The sequence below is a fragment of the Magallana gigas genome, chromosome 7, assembly GCF_963853765.1.
Source record: "Magallana gigas chromosome 7, xbMagGiga1.1, whole genome shotgun sequence".
Classification (NCBI taxonomy): domain Eukaryota; kingdom Metazoa; phylum Mollusca; class Bivalvia; order Ostreida; family Ostreidae; genus Magallana; species Magallana gigas.
Genome location: NC_088859.1, coordinates 39,515,877 through 39,530,854, shown reverse-complemented (window position 1 = coordinate 39,530,854; position 14,978 = coordinate 39,515,877). Strand labels below are relative to the sequence as shown.

General features: G+C 32.3%; 1 protein-coding gene across 3 annotated transcripts; it reads right to left on the bottom strand.

Moving 5' to 3' along the window:
• Positions 1 to 11: 11 nt before the first annotated feature.
• Positions 12 to 10,522, bottom strand: LOC105331301 (cadherin-99C). 3 transcript variants are annotated; one of them, XM_066065184.1, is made up of 13 exons: positions 10,077 to 10,522; positions 9,698 to 9,784; positions 9,282 to 9,350; positions 8,586 to 8,776; positions 7,726 to 7,791; positions 7,540 to 7,620; positions 4,402 to 4,500; positions 3,974 to 4,105; positions 3,788 to 3,809; positions 3,660 to 3,718; positions 3,464 to 3,548; positions 1,160 to 1,257; positions 12 to 894 (listed from the first exon to the last, which is right to left on the bottom strand). In XM_066065184.1, exons 2-13 carry the CDS (start codon positions 9,774 to 9,776, stop codon positions 208 to 210), a joined length of 1,668 nt encoding a protein of 555 aa, XP_065921256.1. In that variant the 5' UTR covers positions 9,777 to 9,784; positions 10,077 to 10,522; the 3' UTR covers positions 12 to 207. The 3 variants fall into 3 exon arrangements, with proteins under 3 accessions (XP_065921256.1, XP_065921255.1, XP_065921254.1); XM_066065183.1 differs by having other exon boundaries at positions 3,660 to 3,809; positions 9,698 to 9,873; positions 10,077 to 10,511; XM_066065182.1 differs by having other exon boundaries at positions 3,660 to 3,809; positions 10,077 to 10,501.
• Positions 10,523 to 14,978: the final 4,456 nt, after the last annotated feature.

Here is a 14,978-nt window from a genome sequence, read left to right as displayed (position 1 = left end):
ATAAGGTCAAATTACAGAAAAAAATATTTATTCATAGAAACTACTTGAGAATGACCAAAAATATCTATAAAATAAAAATTGTAAAACAAGCGTTTTCAAAAAAGCATTGTTTTATATGTTACAATATATCACATTCATTTCTAGGTGTTTCCCCTTGAGTATTTGCTAGCTATTCACATAATTATAGATGTAACAATTTAATCAGATTCAGACAAACTCGCCATCTATTGCTGCTATTTCGGTATTTTGTAAATCGAGCGTTCTATCCTCCCTGCTTGACTGTGTTCTCTCATCTTCATTATTCCCCTGACCAACTTCAGAGATTCCTGAACGATTTTTCTTACCCAACCTTTCAGACAAAGATTTAGATTTCTTCTTTTTCTTTTTCTTTTTTTTCTTTGGAGTTGAGTTGGGTTGAATAGGATCCAATGTATTGTTCTTTTTAGAAGTTGTAGATAGAGCGTTGAGTAGGTTACCGTTTTGCATTTCTAAGTTATGATCAGTTTCTTCGTCATATTCTTTGATGTCCTTAACATTTTCCTGACGCACATTATCTGGAGGTTCAATTTCCTGGGAGATGGTATTTGATCTAGGAATAGGTTTTACTTCGTTTATTTCAGAGCTCTTTTGACCCTTCTCATCCAGCACCTTAATTACTGAACTGTTACCATCAAAAGGCGCAACATTTTTCTTCAGTTTTCTATGAAGGATAACCAAAACTACGACGACCGATATCAAAGCTGCTGAAACTATCGCGAGTACTATTATACCGATCAAGGTTCCATTGTCATTGGCTTCATCTGTACTCCTTTCAGGTTTGTTTAACGGATCATTTGGTAACTCAACTAGTACAACTGCAGTAGTGTAATGTCTTTTAGCAGATTTTTCAGTGGCCTGTAGAAATAACAGTAAAGAGTCTTATCTAAAACATATTTAACTGATAGAATTATTTCAATTTCATAAAGCTTATGTGTAAACAAAAATCTCATTCATCATTAGAATTAAAAAGTATAGTCAAAAACTCTTACAGTTGATCAATTTATTTTTGTAATTCTCAAAGGAGCGAGGGTTTATAAGATAGATCGTTGGCTGTCCAATCACAGTACCGTATGTTATATACATTTTTTGTAACAATACCTGCAGTCAAATGTTCTCCTACCTTGACTAAAATTATCCCAGTATGGTTGATATCACCTATCTGAGAAATGGAAGCAGTTATATTGTCTATCTTAAAGGAGTCGTGATAATTGTTTTGATCTGAAAATAAAAATAAATACTGTGGAATCATTGGAATTCGTGGTGGCTCAATCCTCTTATCCACGCATCAATTTAAAGTCATAAAGTAATATAAAGTATGATTATAAAGTCATTTTTACTTTGGTAGGTATAAAACACAAATTCGCGACCAACGAACCAGTAAATCTGTACCCCACGAATTTTAATATTTTTACAGTAGCCTTTAAAGAAACCCTAAGATTGCGTAACTGACATGAGTTATAGTTTTTGGGAGTTGATTTTAATCAACTCTCCTATGCAGTTATCTGGCAAACCGAAAGTGAAACAGTGTTTGGACCTAAGTACAAATCATCACCGCTGACAAGATTTAGTTCTTGAAAATGATCTATAAATTCGATGTTATGTATCTTGAAGCAATGGTTTTTAAGAAAATTATTTATGAATACCTTGAAAATAGTCAGATGTTAAATAGTACGAACAATTTAGATATTTTTTGCAGTCGTATGTATTCATACGCCAGAGTTCAATAAAGTATCATTCAACCATCGGCTGTCTCCGTAAATCTCCGACAGGCAGAGAGTCATTCTATATTTAGAGGTCGCGTCATTAAGCTATCACGTGACCTGGTGTACACATTCTCTTGCTTGTTGGAGACTAGAGTTCATTATTGATTGGATCCATACAATTTTCTGAATATTTCGATTACTTAATATACATAGTTTGATGGAATCAATTGTATCTTAACCATTACACAACACGGTTCATACAACGTTTTTCTCAAAAAGTCCGATAATTCATATTATAATCAAAGTACTGAAGTACTGTCGGGAGTTGATTTTATCTATTATTATTCATTTTAAAATCAACGATATGTTACTTCGCTTGGCAAGTAGTTTATGATCTGTCTTTGAATTATTCACATTTTTGTAATATGAATTCTCGGATTTTTCCGACAAGAATTGTGAGAAAAAACCCAGTTTGAATCGTGTTGTGTAATGATTAAAGATAAAATTGATTCCATCAAATTATGTTTAAGTAATCGAAATATTTCAAAAATTGTATGGATCCAAGCAATAATGAACTCTATTCTCGTTCAACAAATGCTCGGCTGTCTCCGTTAATCTCCAACAAGCAAGAGAATATGTACACCAGGTCACGTGATAGCTTGATGACGCGACCTCTAAATATAGAATGACTCTGCCTGTCGGAGATTTACGGAGACAGCCGATGGTTGAACACTTTGGCGTATGAATACATACGACTGCAAAAAATATCTAAATTGTTCGTACTATTTAACATCTGACTATTTTCAAGGTATTCATAAACAAGTTCCTTAAAATCCAATGCTTCAAGATACATTACATCGAATTTATCCATTATTTTCAAGAACTAAATCTAGTCAGCGGTAATAATTTGTGCTTAGGTCCAAACAGTTTCACTTTCGGTTTGCCAGAGTGACTGCATAGGAGAGTTGATTAAAAATCAACTCCCAAAAATGTGCATAATTCAAAGACATTATAAACTATTTGCCAAGCAAAGTAACATATTGTCGTTGATTTTAAAATGAATAATAATCAATAAAATCAACTCCCGTCAGTACTTCAGTACTTTGATTTATGGTAGTTTTTGGCTCACCAATTGAGCTTTTCCGATCAAACTTTGTCTAGTGTCTGTTGTTTTAGAGTTATTGCTGCTTTGTTAACATATATTTTCTTTCCTCTCTTGAACTATTCAACAAAGTTCAATAACTCTTAAAACAAAAGCACCCTTAAGTTAAGAACGTTTAAATTTAGAAATGAATGTAAAGGGTAACATCCTCTATAGATGAAAATCCATTTTCATACAAGTTTAAATGCATAGGTTGTTGTTTATATTTACTTTGCACCTCTTCTGAGGTTATTGGTATAAAGGTCACAGTTTGAATAAACTTTCTACCATTTATAAATGGAAACAACTGCAAATATTACCATTCCTTGTGCTGTGACACAGAATATACTGTATAGTTTAACTTCAAAAGAACCTGCATAACCATTAACTGAAAGAGGTCTTTATACTAAAGGATGCTTCATGGCTCTTTTATTTAATCTGAAATTGGTGCAGTGATTCTGGAGCGATCAAAATTCTTTAAGTTTGTAATCTAACGTTGGATGGAATGTGATAAGAAATGCTAACTCGATCTTTCGACCAAAACACATAAAGCATCAAAAGATGAAAAGCATAGTATTACCTGGCTCTATGGAATAAGTGACGCTGAAATTAAGGTTGTCTTGGTCAATTGCCTTTAACTCAATTGGAGAAACAACCAACTGTCCCTGTCAAATTAAATTCAAATATAAAGTGTATATTGTATTATTTTGACTTTATTTTGAATACCATAATTGCTAATATATGTACTTAACAATACGCAAAATATGCAAACGTACCCTTTTTGTTCTTGTAGTGGATATTCGAAACTGCGTACTGGCACACTGCTGTTCACAATCTGGATAGATAAATATAGGTGGAAGATCATCCACATCCTCTACCACCACTGTGACGTTTGTATTATTACTTAATCCCGATGAACTTGCGTCCTGAAACAGAGGCAATATCATCTTTATAAAGTCCATCTAGATGAACACTACATAGGACATGTTTAAAGATGTATGTTATTGTTAATTTTTAACAAATAATTTAGAAGTTTTCCCCCTTCAAACTTCAAAGATTTTATGGTTGATTTTTTAAAAATTCAGTGTACCGTAACATTAAGAAGAAAATGAAATATCGGTTCCTTTCCACTGGAAACCAGTGCATCATAATCAACAGGCTTGATGAGTTTCAGGTTTGGAAAACTTGGCTGAGAAAATCCAAAGTACTGAGCACCCAAGCTCTATAAAACACGAAAACAACAAACATAGATTTAAACTGTAAAGGAATATTTCTACATATTCCATTCTATTACATATCGCCTTTCGGCTCTGTGAGGGTATCGTACAGTATTACTTTCCCGAGTTCAGCGATGCATAACATTCAAGATCAGAGAAAAGATACCCTCTTGAGCCTCAGGCTCATATTACATAGAATGTCTCTCATTCTTCACATCCCTAAGGGTATGCTTGGATGAGGGACCAATATCACTGAATATGATTTTAATACAGCTGTACAAATTCAAAGCAACAGTAATACCGATGGATCAGTAGATTTTAAAGTATATATCAAAGGAGTTGACGGAACATCTGGATCCGTAATGTTGACCTTAAACACAGTCGATCCAATGGGAGTGTCCTAGAACAAAAGAAAGGTGAACATTATCGTGTTCTTAAAACAAGAGGCCCATGGGGCCACATCGCTCACCTGAGCAACAATGGGCGTTCAAGAGATATTGTGCCATATGGTCCCTCATAGTATAGCAAAAAATAAATATTGTAAAGTATTCAAATTTTACACTTATTTTTGCATACACGTAATCTTTGACATTGTACCTTCATGAAACACTATTTTTTACCAGAATAAGAAAATCCTACGCAAGATATAAAACTAAACATTTGGTAGGGGTACACTGTTAAGTTGTTAACTTCCAGTTCCCTATATTTTCTTCCCCCCCCCCCCCCCCCACACTTTGTAAAGCGATCAAAATATATGAGAGCATATAGGTACATTTTTTTTATCAACTACTTACTAGTTATTGTATTTCAAAAATAAAAATATAATAGTTATTGTTTTTTATTTAAAAAATTCTACATGTATAGATGTGAAGAAGAAAATTGTACCTCAATGTGCTCAATTACTATTATTGTTATTTACTTCGCGTACAAACCAGGATAATTTTCCGCTGTGATATTTTCTTAGGAATAGCGATAATTACTTTATCCCCGCAACAGAAATGTGTCAGAACTATGGAAACTGTTTTAAAGATGTCGTTTTTTATTTACTCGTGTCTGAAAAGCTATCAAAATTGATGTAGATTTCACATTATTATTGTATAAATAGGGGGCCCCAGAGAGTAGGTATATACAGAATATCATTCTTTCATTTTGTTTGTACAAGTATTTAACATAATCTAATTCATATAGAATTTCTAATGTTCAACCAAAATTTCAGCGTCAATGGTAGATTTATAAGCAAGATACAGAGCTCACAGTTCGCCTAGGTTTGAGTCATATTTTGTTCACACGAGTTTATTACATTCAGCTTAAGATTTTTAACTTGGTATTTCCTATTCAGCATTTAAAATGGAAAAAAAGAATGGTCTACGATTTTCAATTCTTTTATTCACTCAAGACCAGTTCACTGGTATTTGAGGTTCAAAATCAGTTTATACAAATGTACACAAACACAGTCAAGGATCACATGTACAGTAGGAGTAATAATGACGAAAAAAGGTTAAGTTTACAATACAATAAGTTGTTAAAGATGGTTTTTGGAAGAACAGACTTTGAAAATTTTCTTAATAAATATTGACAAATTTTGTACTTTTTTAATCTTTAGTTTTTAAGATCTGTGTACAAACATAGAATTGTGAGCAAATCTCTGTATCTTGCTTATAATTCGAAGCTTAACACTCAAATATGGTTAGTAAATAGAAATTGTAAACAATTAAACACAAGAAACATGCACTATAACAAATGAAGAACACAATTTATTAATTCGAAATGAATCATATATATACATGTATATATACCTACATATTTCCGTCAGCGATATCAAACTCTATTTAAACTGAATAAACTCGAGAAAATGCCGAGCATCTTAACAAAACCTATTGCATTAACCTACCATTACGCAAAAGATAATGCCGAATTACCGATAGAATGAATTGTATTTCAGTACTTTTTTGATACATCAGATTTTGCTTAATTTGCGCAGGTAAACAGTTAACTGTTTGATTTACCGAAGTCTCTGTTTGATTTGATACGTAAAAATCACGAAATACAGACGATAGTTCCCAGGTTACAAAGCATAAATAATGAAAACGAAACGAAAATCAGAACAAGCTGACACCAACGTCATGTGTGAAAACTGTCAACGCATTGAAATATTTAGCCTCAATTAATTTACTTCACAAAATCGGCACCAATATAGTTTGCATGTTTCAAAAATTTCCCTTCATACGCGAACTGTTGCACAACAAGCAAATTCATCATAGTCAGATCGACCTTTTTTCGTATAATGTCATGGCTGCTTTAAACAAAGAACCTCGTTTTAGAAGTATGGAATACGAGTCTTGGTAAAATGGGTATGCAAATCCGGGCCGTGGCAAAATAAAAGCCGGGGCAGATCGGCAATCGGCAATTCCAAATACGCATTATTTTGCAGCAATATTTACAGCGAATACAAATATACTGGTCCATCAAATATCCTGAAATTTTAATTATGAGATTGGCAGATTAATAATTTCCAATCTCTTGTTTTGCCCAGGCCAAGTCTTGCCTACCCATTTTACCGGATGCCGAACCTGATTGAAACATGCATTTCCTTTATTATTATTCTCGTAATAACTCAGATTTGAAACAGAATTAGCCCTTAATTTTTGCAATTTATATTTTTCTTCCCATAAGGATAATTTATGTTAAACTACGTTGAATTGGAATCAGTAGTTCTTGAGAAGAAGATTTTTAAAAATGCACCCCCCTTTTTCTACAGTTTCAAGGTTTTCTCCGCTTTGAATACAGATCGGACTTATATTTCTGCAATTTATATTCGCCCTCCCATAAGGATGTGATCAAAATGTGATCAAAATAGCTCACTTGAGCTTTCAGCTCAGGTGAGCTAAAAACAAAGAGACAGTATCGTCATTCTTTGTTATGTATGATATTCCCAATTTAATTTGTGATGATCAGTCTTTAAAGGAAGCATGCATCTCCTCATTTACGCATAAGAAGTATATAAGAGGCACTAGTTTTTGTTAATCAATGTGTTGCAAATGTACATTGATGAAATGAAATAGATTTTAGAAGTTAAGTCCATTTTGTACTTGAAAGTCGTGCTCCAAATGATTCAAACGTTTAAATTATATTGAGCGTGAACAATATTTTTAGCAAGTTGGTGTAAAATTGTATCAGCCTATGTCTAAATCGACGTATCATTTACCCATTTGTAATGATTTTAGCAATAATTTTGATTTAGAAGAGGCACTGCCCAAATATGCTAAATTGAATACACAGCAAAATGTAATACATTTACAATCAACACATCTTTTTGCACAAAATTAAATGGACCAGGTGTAAAAAATTGAATTTTAGTCTGATTTTGAAACAGAATGTATCTTTTTGAATATAATGAGTAAATACAAAGAACAAAATTGACTGAATTGAACGCGTTTACCTCTTTCACTGCGATGTTGTATGGAATTCCATGAATATAGGGGGCAAATTCATTGACATCTTGAATAAACAATGTTAAATTCTAAAAATAAAAACTATGAATTATTTGCAGGATTTCATCATCATCATCATCATCATCATCATCATCATCACATTTAAAATGTTTGATCGATTATATCCTACTCACTGTTCTCACAACTTGCGTTCCTTGTGTTTTACAAAACATCTGAAGCGTAATGCTTTCTATATTAACCTAGAAGAGAACGAACGAAAGTGATAATTCGAAGGACAATGTAACATTGTACATGTATTTCTGATAGTGGTAATGTGTATCAATAGGCAGACGTTCCTTTACAGGCATTTCTTCTACAAGTCGTCTGACAATTTAAGAGGCCTCGATGATTGTGGCCATTTAAGACTGTATTGATCTCCTTAAAAGTTCTTTATATAAAAATATAAGCAAATACCAAAATTTTAAAAGACAAATTATACGCTGTTTTTTTTCTTTATCAAATAATATTTTAAAGAGTTCTTTGATTGTAATTAAAAGAAAATTTAATTTTTTTCTGATTTTTTTTTACAACATTTTGCATTGAATTTCAATATTCGAAGGGTATAAAAAGTTTAAAATGAAGCACAAAATATCATGATAAATATGATATGGCAAGTTGTTATAAAATGTAATTGCAAACTTAACAATGTTTTGCAGTTTATTACTATTATTCTACGTCCAACAATAAATTGGAATGAAAATTGTTGCACGTTTCTATTTATTATAGTTTATTTGAAACAATACCATAAAAGTTTAGAAAACCATGTAAATTGAAACATTAATTTCCTTTCAGAAATGGAAACAAGTTTATTAGGCCTACAAACTGGAAATAATTGAACATTTTGTTGAAGTTGGAAGTTTTAAGCTCAGTTTATTGTAGTCTTTATTAGTACGCAGTAAATATTCATTTTTACGTTCACATACATTAGGTCACATTTGATGCAGGATTTGATTTATTGATAAGAATGAATTTTACATTATAAAAATAGGATTACATGAAATCTTGTGAAGAGTCCCTCCCTATCCAGTGCTTTGACAACCCTGATTTCTAGAAATGAGTCGGAGTAATTCAAATTGATATATTCATTCAAATCGTCTGCAGCGGACGGATCAACGCCAGTTGTTGCAGGCACCATAGACAAAATGATATTAGGAATTGAAAAAGTTTCATTCCATAGTATGACATCTGAAATAGATTGTTGAAACATCTGTTAAAGAACTAAAACTCATACATCTATAACTGTCCGAATGTTTAAAACACTTCTTCTTATAAATGTGATCTAGGGAAACGTTTTTATCAACAACAATATAAGCTTATCAAATTGGTTCTTCCACCTTCCAGCCAATGCTTTATGTAAACACAGGTGTAGAGATTACGTTGAATTGTTTTAATATTATATGATAAAAAAAAACCCAACAAAACAAATCGACAGAGTGAGTAATCTGGCCTCCAAAATATTTCATGGATAATGACAAGGGTTCAATTTCATCAAAACAGTCAATATCGTAAACCATTCTAATTTAAGGAAAAAACTTAAATTTAATTTTCTATTACAAATATTTTTGATTGATGACTGATAAATTTATCGGATATGCAATATAACTGAAACTTCAAACGATTTTGAAGTTAAATTCAATTGAATGTAATGTCATGTTGTAATTAGAGGATTTGCTTGGTGGCATTAGGTTACCTTGTTCTGTTTCTTTGATTGCCCCAGAAGTTGTAGAATACGTATTACTACTGCAATCACCAAAGGACACTAAAAAAAATTAAAACCAACCAAATAATTCAAGTATATATTGCAAATACTTGAACATATGTACGTATTGTGGACTATTCTATTAATGTAAGTGTATACGTTTTGATACTGCTACATTTTCCCTACCATACCTTTCAAAATGCATCCACATGTATTAAATTAAAGTACTGAAAGAGTTATATACATAAATGTAATTTAATCAACTATGCTTTTATTCAATGTTATGTCTTAGTTTTAACTGAATCTTACAATGTCGGTATATTTCAGATAAGGATTTTTTTCTTTACTTTCAAATTCGATTGAAACATTTGTAATTTGTATCATTTATATTAATTTATCACAGATACCTCTGACAAACAGGGAGAACGTTACGCCAAGTACACATAACAGGCAGGTGATTGTTTCTGTCCGATTGAAAATTGCCATTGCACTTCCTACGGGTAAAACCAAATATATCCAAGTTACATAAGAGCATGCTGTAAATCAGGCAATCTCAACGACAGGTTCTTTAGTCATATCAAGGCTGGATGTAAACCGAGGCAAACAATTCAGTTTATGAAAGCAACAACTTTGCAATGTTATAAATATTTAAAATTGAAGATAAAATACTAAATGCACTAGGTGTATATAGAAACGAAATGTAAACACAATCGTAGTTACAAAGACTTCTAAATTTGCATTATTAGATACAGTATTCATTTTAAAATGAAATGAAGACGACATTACCTTTTGGCTATCTCAAACTATTATCAGCCATGTTAAAGTGTTCCGGTTTGACGTAATTTTCTCAAAATATGGTTATTTCTGTCATAAAAAAATAAAATGCCGTTTCCATAGAACCATGAGTTTGTTTAAAGTTGTCGGATCTGATTATCTTTGACTCATGCAGTGATTATTCCATCCCATGAAGGAACTTAATTCCAGGCCTGCACGTTGAAATATTTGTTCCTCATTTGTCAGGTAACAGGACTTATCAGTAATTCAATGCCATACTGATAACGAAAAATCGATCAAATCGATGCATTGTTCGATATACAAGGGGGACCACTGCATGTTCAGTCCGATTCGATTAGCCTGCTCAGTGGTCTAATCACAGATCACAGAGTATTTAAGTTTCGAGACCCAAGTTCATTTGCTGGAGGTAAATATTTACTAAAAATTAAATTATCACAACATTCGTCCGGAGATAAATTGTATTTGGTTAAACGAAACACAGATATGGAATATTTCTGTTCAGAATCTTTTACCGACATGGAAAAGAGGAAGATATTTTTCGAATATACAAGAATTTAAGTTAACAGTAAAGATAAAAACAGGCCACTAGATAAGCGTCTTTTACTTTCATTGGCAAAAATATCCTGCGTTTAGCGATTTTGTTCTTACTTACACGTACATGTTACAACAATTACTATTTCAAGCTATTTAGATGTTCATGTCAGCTATCATTTCATTCTTTTTCCATTCGAAGTCACATATTCGAATAATTTACCTTAAAAACTACCAAGCCAATATGACCACTGGCAAGCTAATTATCCCTTTTTTAAAAGAGATAAATCTTTTGATAAGATAAAGGGCTTTCTAGATTTAAATCCTGTCTCATTTTGGTTTGAAAGTTAGAGGTATTATTATTCAATATTAACATTCAATGTATATTCCCCTTTATGTTTGCATTTGAAGTCTGCGACGTTTAATTTACTATATTTACATCCAACAAGTATTATTCCTTCTATTTCTTACGGAAACTTATGGTTAATTCATAGCTCTATAGAAACAGCCAGGCTGAAATCTACACGGTGCGTTTATCGATTGGTCGAAATCTACAGCGGCTGAAACTGGCAAGAAAATGACAGGACAGATATTGACACGCCATGTTTATCGATTGGTCCAAACCTACAACGACCTAGGAAAAATCACAAACTGCACGAAATAATCATGACGATGTCAGAATCAAAGTATCACGGGAGACGATTTGGCTGTTTCTTTAAGCTAACGTACTTACGTACATTAACAGTAATTTGTAAATTTTACTTACTTTTCATAATCAATTTATCAATTAGCTAAAAGAAAGATGTTAATAGATGTTAGCGATCATTGCAGAAAAAAATAACATAACCTGCTAACGCGGGTTAGGTAATTTTTCTGCAATTTCGCTACCTTCATATCCCGAATGAATCACCAAAGAAAGCATTTTATTGTTTAAATGAATACACCTAGCTAATACATGCGCCATTAGAACAAATATAAACTAAGGGTGTAAATAATGTTTTTAAAGCAACAATACAAAACTATTTTATACAAATAGACATCAGTATGAATATAAATATAGGCATTGAATGCTTATTTTTGGTTGTCGTCGGTCCCATAAAATACCAAGCAGACAAATTATCATACCAATTTGTCTGCATCGCTTGATGTCTTATAGGACCAACGACATCCAAAAAAAAAAAGCAATCAATGTTTAATTAAAAGCATTAAATATTGGAGAACACTCGTATCTTTTATACACGTTCCCCTAGTATGGCAGGTCAATACACAGATAGCATGCTTGCTTGATGATAATAAGATTGATATTGGATGTAATTCTAATTGATTGACATAATAAATTATGTGTATTTAATGGCGAAATCCAGAAAGCAAGCTTTGTTCATAGATATGACTAGAAAGATTTAGTCATTTTTATCTCCAAAATGTTTTTAGATAATTGTGTAAGCCTTAATAAAAGTAATGAAAAAGTATACCCCCCCCCCCAAAAAAATACTATGACAAATAGCATGCCTTAATCCTTGTATAAATGATTTATTCAAAATTAATTTACGATGAAAGAAATCACAATTAGCTTGATAAAGAATTTGATTTTTTCCCTAAAGTTAAAATACAACCTCATTGATGTATTTATTACTTTCGAGAATTTTCCTTGCAAAGTTAAAATTAAAGGCCCAGTGTTCACAATTTTAAAAGAACAACACAATCTTTCACCTATTTGCTCGTCTAATAAAAAACGGTTTTAAGGGAGATTAGCTTAGTTTATTAAAATACGGCTTTGTTCTTAAATATACATCTTCGGTGTGAAAAAGATGATACTATAATAAATAAAAGAAGCATTTTATTTTTACTAGAGATAGAGATCTCCTAGTATTCCTGTGACTTTTGAATACTAGTATATCTAAATTAAAAAATATATCTGTGTGTCATACATACATATATACTCCCTGAAAGATGTAGTATTATTTTCAAGAGATATCTTTCTAAGGAAAAGAGTTATATCCTTTATTTATAATTAGTTAAATAGATATCCGATTTTATACAAAATTGACAGTAAAGTTGTGACATGAAACTTCGTTTTGCATCCATAAAAAAATACAAACAAACCTTATTTATATTTCCTGCAAGCTGCCATATTATTTTTTTTCTTATCAAGGTCGTAGCAATATTATTTGTTATACTTTCATGTTAAATACTGAACTCTGATTGGTTAAGACACAGTTCATAATCCGTTCTATTACCCTCAGCGTTAGCAACGCACTTAGCAACGGGTAACATTATATAAATAGTGCCTGAAAATTTTACTGCTTTTATATAGGAATAACGTGAATTCTACAGCGAACCGTACGCGCATAATTTTCGCACATGTAACATTTTTTAATGTTACCCGTTGCTAAGTGCGTTGCTAACGCTGAGGGTAATAGAAAATATTATTAACTGCGTCTTAACCAATCAGATTTCAGTATTTAACATGAAAGTATAACAATACAAATTGTTACATGCGCGAAAATTATGCGCGTACGGTTCGCTGTAAAATTCACGTTATTCCTATATAAAAGCAGTAAAATTTTCTTGAAAATTAAGACATTCAGTATAAAAAAATAAATAGTGCCTGTTTGGGAGGATAACAGTTAAAATTGACACCCCTCGAAAACCATTGTCAACCTCCGCTTCGCTTTGGTTGACAATGGTTTTCTCGTGGTGTCAATTTCAACTGTTACCCTCCCAAACAGGCACTATTTATATACTAATACCTCAAACATGAGTGGCCACATGTCTATGGTATATGTAGTTAGACGTTTCAAACGTTGCAGTTACAAGCTGGATGCTCAGTAGATGTTAATCTGATGATTTTTATAGACAACACATTTATTTAAGCATTGAATGCTTATTTTTCGATGTCGTCTGTCCTATGACACACCAGTGCGGTGCAGACAAATTGCGCGGTATGAAAATTTGTCTGCACCGCATTGGTGTGTCATCGGGCCGACGACATCGAAAAATAAGCATTCAATGCTTATGTTTATATTCATGCTGATATTTTTGTATAAAATATACGTGTATCGTCGCTGTAAAGCCATAATATACGCTCTCAGTCAGGGATATGAAACATACATGGAACAGCCATATTAACATTTTATTTAGTACGCTTCCGCGACTCTAAATATACATGTAGTGCCAAAAACGTTGTAGAGAAAAATCACTTTAATTAAGGAGTAGATATATAACAATGATTACATTGAAAAAAGTAATGATACGATACCTGTATTTTATTTTCTATTTTTCTATCCTTATTTGGAAAATTGAAATCATATACATTTACAAAATTGAAAATAGCGTGTTTATTGTTGGTAAGAAAACATTAACACAATTACTTGTTACCCTTTTTTTTGTTAATATCAAGTTTGATACTTAATTATGCTGTAAAAATTACATGTAGTTGGACATGTTGCGTGGACCCTGAGGTCCACGCAGAAAATATATAAGCGAGGTTAAACCGGATGCTATGGGGAAATTTCAGCCTGCGCATGAGTTAGCCTGGTTCCTGTGCGTAATGGGTAGCTCAGGGAACCAGGTTAGCACACGTTTATCTGAATCGGGATCGGGATTCCGTGCTATATGCACATATAAATTCAAAGGCGCTGTAATTGTAAAGTTGTCAGTAAACAGTACAGAAACAAAGTATTCCTTTAAATAAAATGATTGGCACGTGATATGAATTATCAGTATTATGAAATAAGTTAATGTTATGCCGAAACTACAACATGCATCATGTAGCATAATTTGCAATATGTTTTGTTGTTTTCCAAATACACATGTAACTTAACTTTACTTTTATAGTAGGCGGGCTAGAGAACTTCCCGATTAAATTTTTTGAGCATTTAAGTATGATTGAATAATTATGTCACTGTATAAAAGTTTAAATCTCAAGAAAAATGCATCAAAATATGAAATTTTTAATTTACACAAAGCTGTCGCTGCATAGTTAACAAAGTAATGCAAATCGTAATGTGTGCGCAAATAGTAGAATTCACCGAATGCCTGATACTATACATGCAAATTTCATTCATAGATAGATCGTAATTATTTGAGAAGTATGAACCCTTTTAATTCTGAGATAAAAAGTCAGGGCTATACATACATGTATACATAATACAACGTACAAATTTAGTGGTTAAATGCAGAGGGCTAGAGTCGGCTAGAGTCGGTGGAATCTCTGATAATCTTAAGGCTTTCACGTTTTCGTTGGAAACACATGCAAATGGTCCACGTATTGTAGTCCTTTTTTAAAGGACAGCAACTTGTTCTCTTATTACTGTATGATGCATTCCTAGAGTATGTTTACACAATGAAAAATAATCTCAG